Raw genomic sequence first — 14,628 nt, 5'->3', positions numbered from 1 at the left:
TTTTCATGACATGCAAGACGAATTAGGTGGGGACCACTCTTCTCCTCCTTCCCCAGAACACATTTATAAACTTCAATGGCGGTGAGTTCCATCTAATACTCTGAAAGCCATTTCTCATTTCATAACTTACCAAAATCATATGCACAACTGCAAAAGGAAATAAACAAACCCCTCAGCATAAATAAGCCACAGTAGAGTGTTAATCTTGGAGCGTCAATCGAGTATTAAGGCCAAGTGATCTTTTAAACATTTTATGGAGGACAGCTGTCAGGCTTTCTCTGGAAAAGCCCACAAGGCTTCCTAAGCACCAACGCCTACATCTTTGACTGGCGGGGCACTGATGAGGTTACCGTGAACCCGCACATCTCTTCAAGTGCACAAGGCAGGGCCGCAAACCGTCTTCATTTCCTGCCACTCTGCACAGACGTCACAGTATCTGGTGAAAGGTGGTTTCTGTTTTCCTTGGTGACGCTGAACACCTGAACATCGTACCTGTTTCTCAGCTCTTCCACGAAGGCCAGCGGCTTTCCTTTAGTTGTGGGATTGTGCCCAGAACTACACACTCCTGGGGTGGACAACGTCTGACGAACAGCCTGGACGAAAGGCTGACTGAGCAGCTCCACTTTCCCAGTCTCATCCATGACACACACCCTCTGCCCTGGGCCTCTGCTGGGACCCGCGTTCTCAAGACCGGAAGTGGCGACTGCTCCGAGGGAGTCCAATACACCACGTACTGCCGAGCTCTGCACTGGCGTTTTCCAGGCAGAGGCTCTGACCCAATTCTAGACCAAACTTCCTGCGTGCAGGATGATGTGACAACGTTGAATCCTATTTCCTCCCTGTCTGACTTTTGCGTAAATCCATTGACAGGCACACCAGAGGATTTTAAAATCTTACTGGCTTTCTGGACCAACGCTGTTTTTCCAACTCCTGGGGACCCCGTGAGGAATACGTGCCGGGCCATACCTAGGTGGGTCGGGGTCAGGGCCGTGGGCAGGGTCCCCGAATGGAACTTTTAAAGGACATACTTAGGAAAAAGAAAAATGTCCCCAAGCTGGAGGTTCCAGGGAGAATGGCAGACATATCTAATTTTACATTTAAAGCCACATTAGAGTCCAGTAAAGAGATGAAAAAAAAAAAAAAAAAAAAGACATTAAACCTGAGAAATAGGCTGTCAGCACAGAGCCTGATGCGGGGCTTGAACTCCCAAACTGTGAGATCATGACCTGAGCTGAAGTCGGATGCTCAACTGACTGAGCCACTTAGGCGCCTCATCTTCCTCCCGTTTGACGCTTGAGACCCCTACCCCTTTCTTCTTAGCTCAAGATGGCATATAAGCTTCCACTGCCTGTCTTTGGGTTTCATGTCTTTGGGGATTTCATACATATGAAATTCGTTTTTCTCCTGTTAATCTGTCTTATGTCACTTTAGTGACTAGAAAGAAACTAGAAGGTAAGGGAAAAGTTTTTGGTCCTTACAGTCCCTCACTCTTAGTCATGACCTAAGTGGTAAGTTAATGTACAAATTTAAAGATAATTGTAATTCATAAATAAACATAAATGGATATGTTTAATCTGTAATTATTGTAGGAGGATAAATATTTGGGTATTATTTCTTCGATTAAGTATAGATAATGGCTATCAAATATAAGTATGCACATTTTCTCTATAGAGAGAAGGGTGGATTTAGTAAACTGTGACTAGGCCAAAGGAATGTGAAAAAGTTGTAAGTATACCAAGAATAGGAAGAATGAGCAACAATGATGATCACATGCAAAAGAACAAAACAGAGAGATGGTCCAATGGTGCCTCACAATACTAATGGATTAAATGTTCTAAGAAAACAGCTACCATATAAATGCGATAGAGAAGTTGTGAACTATTCATAGACCAGGTTGGGGCACTTGGGTGGCTCAGTCAGTTGAGCATCCGACTCTTCGTTTCAACTCAGGTCATGATATCACAGTTCATGGGTTCAAGCCCTGAACTGGGCTCTGCAATACCAGTGTAGAGCCTGCTTGGGATTCTCTTTCTCCCTCTCTCCATCCCTCCCCTTCTTTCACTTGTTCTCTCTCAAAATAAACAAAAGTTAAAAAAAAAATAGACCAGGTCAATAAATGACAAAGACAACACAATGACAAAAATACTTATCAAGCAAAGCCTGTATCATTTAAGGAGAGAAACAAGAAACCTGAAGTCCCAAGGCTATAGCAGGTGAATATGGACTATAAAAAGGGGCCCAGGCAGCTCTGGCAGGAAGCTGCTTTCTCTGCATCTCTCAGGTACTCCCAGGAGTGAGGTAGAGGAGGGTGAGGGGGGAGGGGAAGTGAGGGGAGTCTGAGAGAGAGGGTGGGCTTGCACCTGTAAATGGAACCCTACCACTCCTAGAGTCAGTGGGGTCAGAACCCTGAGGTCACTGACAAAGACCACATGGCAGAGCAGAAAGAACACCCCCTGTGGCAGGGGGCCAGTCTTTGAGATCCACAGATGTCTGAGGTTCCAAAGCACCTGAATGCTGCCCTAGTCTACCTCAAATTTGAATTCCTAAGAGTGTATATGATTATGACCAAGCTGAAAGATATGTAAGTTTATAAACAAACTTTCCACATTTCTGCCTGGGAAGGTCTTCAAGGCCTTACTCTTGCAAATTGTAGCCCATTGCTGAGGCCCTGAGGTAAAGCCAGGCCTCTCTCTCCTAGGGTCTTGTGACATGACCTAGAGCCAGAGGAGCTTTCCTGGAACCTCCAATTTACTCACCCTGTGCCTTTGGGCTAGTGGCTGACCCTGGCTACTTCCTACAGGGCTGCCTGGGTGGGCCCTAAGTACCTACTGCAAGAGACATTTTTAAACCCAGCCAGAAGCTTCCTCAATTCTGTAGGCTGAATCTGGAGTACCATGTTACCACTAAGGGAAATGGGGAAAAACAATAATTTTTCCTGATTACATTATTATGAAACTTAACGACTTTTGATGTTGTATAGCATATACAGGGATTCATACATGGTCAAGTGGTCACATTGTACACCTGGTTTTTATTAACACCACTATTTGCATTAACTAGGGCTGACTGGTTAGTAAATGAAGACAATCACTGTAACAAGTTAATAATCCAGTATTTAACTATTTGCCTAGGGCCTCAGGGGTAAAAGAAAACGGAATCATCCCTATAATGCCATAAGGAGTTTATAGTGTAGTGTGAAAATATATCAACATGAAAAGTGATAAATAAGCAGGACAACCCATTATTTGATGTTCTCACCCTGCTCTTTCCACATCTGTAAAATGGGTATAATCATATCTATTTTCATAGGATTATTATGAAGATCCAGTCAAATAATGTATATAAAGCACTAAACAGAACCTGACCTACACCAAATGCTCCATAAATGGTATTCTTGGGATCTGATCCAGAGGTTAATTGGTCAGTGAACCCAGGATATGCAAATTCAGGCTAAGATGGAATCCTTTTCCTTTTATTTATGATAATACTGAGAAAGTAAAGTAACTAATAAAATGATTTAATCCAGGAAACCTATCCTATTTGGAATTACAGGAATAATGAACACTTATAGATGCTTTTGTTCTAGTCATAATAAATTCTGTACTAATGTGTTTTGCTTTTTAAGCTATTAAAAAAGACATGACAAAGGAAAATAGGCTTCTTTTTCACTAAAAGCCAAGAATGGAATAAGTTTGTCATCAATGTTTCAACACTTAAGAACTGATTTCTAAATCTTGTTTAATATCAATGAAACATTTTATTTTTTAAATTAGCATCAATGAAAGAATAAACAGTAATGTTCTTCCCAATCTACAAAAGTGCCCTGGAACATTAAAGATTCTAGCCACACTCACCTAATACAAAACACTATGGAAAGTTAGAATCAGCCATTTGTAATTCTTACTTTTCCCATCTTGGAGCAAGCAAACCAAGATTACTTTCTTTGACAATACTAATGTATATCTATGTATGTATCTATAAATGTTTTTTTTAAGTTTTTTTTTTTTTTTTTTTAAATTACAACATGTTTGAACCTTTAAACAAGCATCTACGCAGGAGAAAGGTGGGTAGAGCACTGACACTAGTTTCCCCTTAGTCACAGAAGCAAAGGCAGAGTTAGACTGTGCCTCTGAGGGTAAGTCTCCTGACTCAGACCACCCTCCCCTGCACTAAGGTCCTGATCACAAAGATCACACTGTTTTGGTAACAGGTTCCTGGACAGTCTCCGAACCTATTTCCAGTGACTGCATGGCTTCATCCAGGCTGGTCATCACTGCAGTGGAGAGGGAAGCACTGGAATGAACATCCTCTCTTTTAACAGACTTCTTAAGGCTGAGCATCATTATGCCTGTAAGAAAAGCATGGAATTGAGCAAGTATACTGTCCAGGAGAACACAAAGGAAACAGGGGAAGTGACTCCACAGAAAACACTGCTGAGTCTACCTTATTGGTCACCTTAGAGCAGGCCACCTATGTTAGAATCACCCAGAACACCCAACAAAATAATGACAGCTCATATTAAGTATTTTCTATGTATTCTAAGTGCTTTGTTGTATTCATTCATTTCAATCCTTGGGAAAAACCTATATGTAGGTTACAACAACTAGACCCATTTTATAGTTAAGGAGACTGAGAACAAAGAGGTTTTGGTTTGCCAATATGCCGAACTCCTAAGTGGGGTCTCCTAGGTGGGGTTGGGGGAAGTGGTGGTGAACAACCCGCATTTTTTTTTTTTTAAACGTTTATTTATTTTTGAGACAGAGAGAGACAGAGCATGAACAGGGGAGGGGCAGAGAGAGAGGGAGTCACAGAATCTGAAACAGGCTCCAGGCTCTGAGCTGTCAGCACAGAGCCCGACGCGGGGCTCGAACTCACGGACCGTGATATCATGACCTGAGCCGAAGTCGGACACTTAACCGACCAAGCCACCCAGGCGCCCCATCAACCCGCATTTCTACAGTGCTCTTGGGTTCATTTGAAGTCTGAGAATCCCTGAGGACAGGACTTCCCAGGCTCCAGTTTTATCTCAGAAAGTGGGGTCCAGATGGATTCCTCCCCAACTTCTGAAAAGACAGGTGGGAAGGGACTAGGGTAGGAGTTCCTTATGGTTCTTCCTTCCCTGGGTTTGCCAGCTGTCTCCCACAGTGCCGTATTCTAGGGTTTCTGTGATTCCCCTAGAAACCTAGGAATCCTAGCGTCCCAGGATGTGAAAGGAGTCCCAGGCTTGTGGGAAGGGAGTGGCAGAAGTGAAAGTTCCCGTGGCACAGCCCAGGTCCGCGGCACCCCGTGCCTCGGCACAGGATGCTCCTCACCTCCATACAGTTTCCTTTCCGGCTTCGCGGCCAAAATGCGAAGCAGGCTTTTGGCACGCTTCCGGTATCGGCGCTTCCCCATGATAAAGATTTCAACTTTGCCCTCGGAGTCGGGCTCTCCCATCCGGAGCAGGACTTTGAACTCCTGTTCGAACCTTGGGAGGAGGGTTCTACTTGGACCTGTGGAGAATGGAGGGTTCCCAAGGGATTAGCGGGGGGGGGGGGGGGGGGGGGGGGGGAGGGGGGGGCCCACACCAGGAGTTTGCGGGGGGGGGGGGGGAAGGTCACTGGGATACACTAGCCACTGCCTTAGGTCTGCGGTGGGTGGTTCAATGTGGTTACCGGAGACCAAGGTGGGGCCCTGTGGCAAAGATTTGCGTGTACTCACCGAAAATCTTTTCTAGCCGACGTGCTTCCACGTGAAGCACTGATGGTTTCAGAAAGTGCTTAAACCTGCACCAGTCCCGTCGAGTGTGCAAAAGGAGCCAGTTCGCGTAATGGGAACACTTACTGCTGGCTCCTTGGCTGTGCGATCTATACTGGGTCGTCATCAGGTACGGCGCCATTGCTCGTGCCTGGGCCGCTATCCGCAGGAAGAGAAAATCCCACGTGGCCGGGAGGCGGGACGAGACTGCTCGCAGTCTGTCTACAGCCCGGTTGGTCCCTTCGCAGGCTCCGCCCACTCCAGGAGCGCTTGCCCATTGGCTCCCTCAAATCCGGGTAGGGCAACAGAGTCCCAGCAGTGCCTAGCGCCAACCTGTGGTCAGGAGGTTTGATGTCGTTGTGGCTGAGCATGGAGGAAGCAGGATTCCAACAGTGGCCATCTATGAGTTCCATTGTTTTCCTGATAATTAATGTTACCAAAACTGTGGGAGTATGAAAAGCACGTTGCTCACCAACATTAGGTATAGTTCAGAGAGATTCACGTTCCCCAGCACTGGATGCACCTGTATGAGGATTACCTCTGTAGTATCAAACAGCTAATATGACAAATTGTGGTCTTTTTAAGTAATTTATAACAACCTGTGAGGAAGATACAGTTATTATTTCCACTTTTACAGGTTAGGAAGTGGAAGTGGTGAGACTAGGACAGAAGTGCATATATTATATCGTGACCATAGATTCCCAAACACAGAATTTAGACTACTTTATCCTTCATCAGGTTGCCAATTCTTGCGGAAGGGGCAACTTAAAAATCATGGTTCTGAATGAACATGGCCCATCTCCCTCCCAGGTACTTTAAGAGAATTATATCTCTTATTCAGAAGCTATTTACTTGGTTGGATTTTTTTTTTTAAGTTTATTTATTTTGAGAGAGAGACTGAGCAGGGGAGGGGCAGAGAGAGAGAGAGGGAGAGGGAGAATCCCAAGCAGACTCCACACCATCAGCATGGAGCCTGATGTGAGGCTTGAATCCATGAACTGTGAGATCCTGACCTGAGCTGAAACCAAGAGTCAGGCCTTTAACCGACTGAGCCACCTAGGCAACCCTTTTTTTTTTTTCCTTAAGCAATACAAATACTGAATTATGTTAGACACCTGAAACTAATATGCTAATTATATCTCAATAAAAAATGACATTTCCAGATGCTTTTTAAGGTTATCTGCTAGAGTATAAGGTCCTTCAATTGCAGGAACCACCTGTGGGTTCCAGTGTTCTGCAAAGTGCCCTTATAGGATGGAATCAGTAACTATCTATTGAATAGCAAACAGTATCAAATTGTACAGATAAATAAATGCAACTTTTATTTTCTATAATACCTCAAAAAATCTGGGGGAAAACCCCATGATAGATAAAAACCAGTAGAGACGAAACATTGCCAATAACAGTAAGTCCAAGTAGGGATCAGATCCAGTTTCTGTGTATTCCTCCCCTCCCACTTCATATTGTGTTGGCTTCATTTTCATGCTGGTAGCAAGATGCTTATAGCTCTTTCCCAAATCATATGTAGTCCCTACCACTAGAAGAAGAGGAGGGACAAAATAATTTTTATGTCTCTTTTCAGAAATGAGAAAACCTATTCTGGAAGCTTCTTAGGCTTTACCTCATTTAAAAACTGAGACATATGCCATTTCCTACTCAGGTCACCAGCAAGGGAAATGAGATTATCAAGATTAATCCAATAACCTGGTATTGAATTGATATTAGGAGCTACTCACATCATCACTACAAGATTCTTTTTCTATATTTTCAAGTCATCTGGGAGTTGAAAATGTTGTTCTATTGTCAGCCAGAGATTGGCAGAGTAATAGAGATGCTGAATAAGAAATGGACTTCCCTGAGGGCCCCTGGGTAGCTCAATCAGTTGGGAGTCAGATTCTTGATTTAGGCTCAGGTCATGATCTCACAGCTTATGAGAGAGAGCTCCAGCTGCACTGACAGTGTGGAACCTGCTTGGAATTCTCTCTCTCCCTCTGTCTCTGCCCCTCCCCCACTTGCACGTGGATTCTCTCTCTCTCTCTCTCTCAAAAACTAGTACATAAACATTAAAAAAAAATCAAATTCAATGTAGAAAAATTGTTTTTGAAAAAAACATCAATTTTTTCATGTAAAATTACAAATATTATCTGCTGACAGCACAGAGCCCCAGGTGAGCCTCGATCTTTCTGATGGTGAGATCTTGACCTGAGTGGAAATCAAGAGTTGGATGTCTAACCGACTGAGTCACCCAGGCACTCCAAATCTGATTTTTAAAAATTCTCATCACAAAAGTGAAACAGTAGCTTTATTTCACCAAAGGGTTGATGTTTCAGAAAGTGAATGTCAACGTGCGTAGAAAGTGAACTAGAAGGTTAACTTTGTCGGAGTAGAAACTGAAGCCTCCTGATAATACTGGCATCAGTTACTTAGAAATGTTTTGAAATTTTTTTGCCCCCCAACACAAAGGCCATACCAGGGAACCACAGGAAAGCAATGATCTATTTTTTTTTAATGTTTATTTATTTTGAAAGAGAGCAATGGAGGGAAGCAGAGAGAGAGAAAGAGGGAGAGAGATAGAATCCCAAGTGGGCTCTGTGCTGACAGCTGGATTTTGGGCTTGAGCCCACAAACTGGGAGATCATGACCTGCCCCGAAAAAAGCTTTTTTTTTTTTTTGGAGCTACTTGCTTAAAATCATTAAGTCATAAAATCTTGCTTGCTTTATCTTCAAAGTGCACCTTAAATCCATGTTTCCTATTGTTGAAGTAACTTCTTTTTCTTAAAAATTTCCCCCAAATCCAAAATAATCAAACTTCTAAGATACCTTTTCTTTTTTTTTTTCTCTTTTAGTTTATAAAGGAAAAAATAGAATATTCAGGTTTGCTTCACATTCTAAAATTTTGAGTAACTCAAACATTATGAATTTTTTTTGGTTGCCAAATTAGAATATAAAAAACTGACAAATCAAAATAAAAGTTGAGTTTTTTTGGGCTAATTTTAATAAAATCATTATGTACTTCTAAAGTGAAAAACAAACCAACCCTTGTTCATTATACAGATTGACAATAACTATCAACACATTGATTTTAAAAAAGAAAATTCTGCAGATTGGTGACTCTTTTAGAGTTCCTGGACCCAATTCCAATGTGTGTGTGTGTGTGTGTGTGTGTGTGTGTGTGTGTATCAGGTGGGTTCCCCCACATACAACACAATTCTTGGATACCAGCAGGGTGTCCAATAAACTCAATTCTGACATTGTCTACTGGGAGATAGCATCAGATTCCACAGGTTAAGGATTCAGTCCCACAAGACTGGTCCCCATCCCTATCCCCTTCAGATGCAGGTAGCAAGCCCCAGGCTGTTACCTGTGCTTCTGACAGCCCAGCTAAAGATTGGAGGTTCCTAAGACATCCTCCTTAGATTTGATTAATTTGCTAGAGTTGCTCACAGAACTCAGGGAAACACTTAAATTTATCAGTTTATTAAAGGATAAGATAAAGAATACAAATCAACAGCAAGATGAAAGGATACATAGGATGAAGTTCTTAACCAAGGAGCTTCTGTTCTCATGGAACATGAGGCCTGGTTCAGCAGCATGTGGGAGCTTTCTGGTTCCCCAGGCATGGAAGCTTTCAGGGGGAAAAAAAAAGACTAAAAAAGCTGTCCACTTGGGTTTTAATGAAGGCTTCATTGTATAGTCATAATTGGCTAAGTCACTGACCATTGGCTGATTCAACCTCTAGCCCCAATTCCCTCCACCAGAGACTGGGGGTGGAGGGGGTAGGACTGAAAATTCACACTCTTCAATCACATGGTTGGTCTTCCTGGAAACCAGTGGCCTCCCTTGGATGGGGTCCAAAAGTCACCTTCATTAATAACAAGACACCCATTTCCCCTTTATGGTTCTGAAGCATTTTCTGGAACTGTGGATGAAGACTAAATATATCTGAGATATATATATTTTGTCATCTGTATATTTGGTCAACTGAAGGAAGCTAACTTCAAAGTGTAATGACCCAGAATTCCAAGGAAATACCTTAGCTTATCACTATGCGAAGCAAGCATTGACCAAAGAAATTGCCCCCGGTGATGGTATATGTACTGGCTATTGTTTACTTACAGGATAGATTGAGGATACTCCTGATGGATAGCCAAGGCTCTGAGGGTAAATTGCTTGATTGTTATTCTGGACCTAAGGAAATCTAACTGATTTCTTTGGTGATGTGGGGTACACATTTCACTGTTGTACTAAAGAGCAGCTCCAAAATGTCCTTTATGAAAAGGCCATGCCAGGGAACTTCAGGAAAGTAATAATCCAATAATTTATAACTGTAAGCATATAATTCTAAGTATTACAAAGGATTCATTTTTTTGTGCCCAAATTTATCATCAGTAAGTATAAGCAATATTCCCCAAATATCCTACCTAACTAGCTTCTGCAAGCTTGGAAACTTGGAGATTTAGTTTTTTGAAAGAGACTAAACTTCCAAAAATTATGGGAAAAATTATCTCTGGCCTCAGTTGAAAGAATTTCATTGAGAAACCTTAAAGGATTCTTACATATCCTCCAGGAATAACTGATCTTTGGAAGAAGACTACCAAACCAAGAACTTCATATAAAGCCAATGATGTGAAGTAGAGAGCTTCAACCCAAGGCAATAAAACAAGATAAATTTTTTGGTATCTCTGCCCTCCTTTTTTTATTTTGCTATACTTATCATTGTACTTTGGTGCCCCCTAGAGGTGAAGAGAAATTTTTCATAATTCTTTCTCATAGTTACATTTCTAATCTTAATCCTTTGTAATATTTCTCTTCCACTTGAGGAGAGGCAAACCTCTTTCTGTGTGTGTGTGTGTGTGTGTGTCCAGGCTATAGATATTGTTCTAAATCTAATTGATTAATGGATTTGTCATCCTACACCAGATTTGACTAACCAAAATTTAATAGCTGTTCTTTTCAACACTTCAAAAAAATAGATTTTCTTCTGCGAGTCCCTTCTGGAATTTGAATCTTCCTGACAGTATTAATCTTAGCTTTCAGCTCTATCAATATTGAACATTGAACCCAATACTTAGCCTGACTCATGAAACAAGATTATAGAATAAAAACAAATATTAAGGCTATCCTTGCAGTATTGGTCTGTTGTCTTCAGTGACTCCCCAGCCTCCACTTGAGGAATCTTTACATATTAAGGGACTAATGATTGTCCTGCTCCCATTGTGATCAATGATACTTGTGCTTCCTATTCAATTTGTGCAACAGTAAGTTACTACGTTTTATGTGGACATCAGGCATTCACCTGATTATTACACAAACCTATTTTGTGTAATAGTATGGAGTAACTTTTAGAGAGTTTGCAATATTTAAAGCATCTACTCCTACAGGAACTGTTTCTCTAAGAAAGATACTGAGAGACCTGAAACAAGGGAAGCATGGACTATTCAGAAGAGCTCCCAGGAGATGTAATTGACTCCCACTGCAATTTCAATAGTAGGAATAATACAACAAGAAAAGCTGGTACAAAATTTGTCTTTGAACCTAAGAGAAGTCATAAATGACACTACCTCTGCTCTGGAGGTCCAATAAACTAGATTAAATTAAAGTTTCATGGTGGTTATGGATGATTAAATGGCCTTTGGTTTCTTCTTGGCTAGCTAAGACCTTTGCTTTATAGAAAACACTGCTTGTAGCACCTCCCTAAAACACTAATGGTTAGGTAGAGCAGTTAGTAGTTGTTAGAAGAAAGACTATCTGGCTCTCTAGAACACATTAGGGTGGATTTGGGGATCTGATTTCATGGTCTGGGTTTGAAATCTAGGCTCTTTCCTTTGCAACCTGTTAATAGGACTAATAATCACTTTGTTTCCAGTAATTACCTGTATTTTAGTTGACCCATGTATCCTGTCCAGTCTTTTTTTTTTTTTTAGTTTACTTATTTATTTTGAAACAGAGAGAGAGAGTGCACAAGTGTGCACATGCATGCACGTGCAGAAGCGGGGGAGGAGCAGAGAGAGGGAGAGGAGGGAGAGAGAAACCCAAGCAGGCTCCACACTGTCAGTGGGCTTGAACCCATGAACTCACATGAGATCATGATCTAAGCCAAAATCAAGATGCTTAACCAACTGAGCCACCCAGGTGTCCCTATCCACAGGTGTCCCTATTAAATGCTACTGTGAAGTCATTATGTTCTTAAATAATTCAGCATCTCACCTTGTAATAAGACTCATGCGAAACTAACTGCAGTACAAATGCAGACAGTGTTCTCCAAATAGCCTTGTGATCAGTGGATTCTGGTGATAGTGTGGATCTAAACCATGCAGATGAATGTCCTGAGGGCTGGCCAATGTCCTTTGGTCAAAAGGGGAGATGGAAAAGTAAAAAAACAAAAAACCACCAAAAAAAAAAAAACACCCTAAGAACTTGCAGCTGGAAGGTAAACTCTAATGTTCCCTACTAAACATAAACGACTCTTGCAGAATACTTTAACCAGTCAAGACCACTCAGCGATTGTGATGCAGCAAGATGTAGAAAGGCCATTTACTACAAACTACGTGTACAACCAGACAGAGACAATGACACTCTTCAATCAAGACCACATTAACCTACCTCCTACATAAAAATCATCAGGATAATCACCAGATTGCCCTATTTTTACAAAACTGGCCTCTGCTTCTCTAAACAGCCCTCAGAATCACCCAGTCAAATCCTATAATAGGCTCTCCACAACTCTTCTGTATAAAGAGGCTCTGTATTTCTGGACTGTTGCTTCTTTCTTGAAGCAGCACACCAAATAAGCTCAGGTTTGACCACACATGTGTAATCATTGGTTGGCTGGTAGTAACTGCTATGGTCTGAATGCTTGCATGCCTCACCAGATTCACATATTGAATTCCTAACCCCCAAGGTGATGGTATTAGGAGGTGAGGCCTTTGGGAAAGTTCCTCCTCATTAACGTGATTCATGTCCTTATAAAAGAGGCCCCAGAAAGCTTGAGTGCCCCTTCAGACATGCAGCCATGTAAGGGCACAGTGAAAAGAAGGCTTTCTATGAACCAGGAATATCTTACCGGATATCAAATCTGCCAGTGCCATGATCTTGGCCTTTCCAGCCTCCAGAACTGTGAGAAATAAGTACTTGTTTAAAAATTTCTTTTAATGTTTATTATTTTTGAGAGAGAGAGACAAAGAGCAAGTAGGGAAGGGGCAGAGACAGACACAGAATTGGAAGCAGGCTCCAGGCTCTGAGCTGTCAGCACAGAGCGCTACACGGGGTTCCAACTCACAGACCATGAGATCATGACCTGAGCTGTAGTTGGCTGCCCAACCGACTGAGCCACCCAGGCGTCGTGGTACTTGTTGTTTATAAACCACCTCAGTCTATAATATTTTGCAGTGTGAGCAAACTAAAACAGTGCCTGTCCAAATCTAGGGAGGCCATTTTGGAATCTTCCTGTTCTAGTGTTTTCCATCCCTCAATCCCTGCCCTCACTCATGCCCAGTAGATATGCTCCAAAATTTCTTTGAAATTAGAATGAAGATAATTTTGGATTCTTGGACATCAGAGAGGCAAGCAGGGAGGAGATAATACAATTTGGCATGAAAGGATTAAGCTCCGATTAGACAGTTACTTGGGATGGATTTTATTGAAAGGAGTTGTAGGCATGGGCTGCCCTTCCCCTAAGGCTGTCCAAGATGTGGGGTTGTTCAGGTGCCAATATTTAGCACAGGTCCTGGGCCTATCCTGACTTCTTCCAGGTTCTTTTTTGACAGGTCATTTTAGCTTGCCCCTATTCCAAACCAGGTATGAGCAATTCAGGGCAAGGATACGAGGGCTTGCAGCAGGAAGCCATGGTTGACAGTATCTCCTGAGAACTTTTCCCTTCCATTGGTATTTGACATGGAAGAGAACCAGGAGGAGTGCATCTTTGTTGGGTGGCTCTTGTCTATGCCATGCCCCCTCCCCGGTTTCCAACCTTCCCCTACTCTGCCACAATCTGTCCCAGAGCACACACCCCTAGAGGTGGAGGTTCACACGTCCCTCCTCTGGTTGCAGGCCACCTAGACCTAGACCTTCACTGAATTGAGGTGCACAGCTACACCCTCATTTAGCTGGAAGGTTGGTTCATAGCCACATGCCAGACCCACGTCACCATAGTTGGACTGCCTGTGGCAAGGCAGTGGCTATGTGATATGATGTGGAGCATGGGGAGCTGGGACTTTGACTGGCAGGCTCAAGGTCAATGTCCTTGGCTGAATTGTAGAGCTGTGCGGCATCTTGATTTCTTCAGGAATCGCTTGGGTGGCCGGAAATCCAGGCACTCCAGTGAGTCCTTAACGATAGTGCCCTGGAGCCACAGCCATTTTGGTGGTCTTCAGTCTGGAATTGCAGCAAGGTAGCAGGGAGGTGTGTGGATAGGCACAGCCAGGAAGGCCCAGGTTGGGGTAACACTGCTTAATGTCTCCTTGGGGGTCCTGGCCTGCCCTGGGTCTTAGTTGTGAGCCCTGCCTCTGTCTCCACAGACCTTCAGATGCTGCAGTTCGGCTGGACCTAGGCCCTGACCAAGGACGACCTGGCCATCTCCCCCAGAGTGCCAGGGCCAGGGCCCAGTCTGCCTACGAGGGTGGGTGGGACTGTCTCTCTCTCAGGCTTTCCCAGGCTTCCCCTACCAATGGGTTGGTTGTCCTAGATTCCATTAGATTTCACTCTGTTAGTAATAAAGGACTGATCTCCCCTTGGCATTTAGGAGGTGAGGGAAAGTTTTGGCTTTGGTGAGAAATGGCATTGATAGAAGTTTGAATTTATGACCTAATCTTGTTCCTCTTGGACCTTCTAGGCATATGTCTGAGACACGTCTCCTAAATGGAAGAAAGTGTTCTTCCACTTCCAATAAAGTAA

At 42.9% G+C, this 14,628-nt stretch overlaps 2 protein-coding genes across 2 annotated transcripts; one reads left to right on the top strand and one right to left on the bottom strand.

Annotated features, from left to right (window-relative positions):
* On the bottom strand, positions 1 to 967 carry LOC107180370 (cancer-related nucleoside-triphosphatase). Its single transcript, XM_015541058.2, is given in 2 exon segments — positions 1 to 685; positions 688 to 967. Coding segments are annotated over 2 exon segments (561 nt in total). The 5' UTR covers positions 965 to 967; the 3' UTR covers positions 1 to 401.
* A 10,198-nt stretch (positions 968 to 11,165) lies between these two features.
* Positions 11,166 to 14,284, top strand: KHDC1L (KH domain containing 1 like). The gene is given in 4 exon segments (XM_042987608.1): positions 11,166 to 11,195; positions 13,549 to 13,684; positions 13,801 to 13,968; positions 14,253 to 14,284. Coding segments are annotated over 4 exon segments (366 nt in total).
* Positions 14,285 to 14,628: the final 344 nt, after the last annotated feature.

The sequence above is a fragment of the Panthera tigris genome, chromosome B2, assembly GCF_018350195.1.
Source record: "Panthera tigris isolate Pti1 chromosome B2, P.tigris_Pti1_mat1.1, whole genome shotgun sequence".
In the NCBI taxonomy this organism is placed as follows: Eukaryota; Metazoa; Chordata; class Mammalia; order Carnivora; family Felidae; genus Panthera; species Panthera tigris.
The sequence above is the reverse complement of the archived record's forward strand: the minus strand, read 5'-3'. Positions and strand labels throughout refer to the sequence as shown.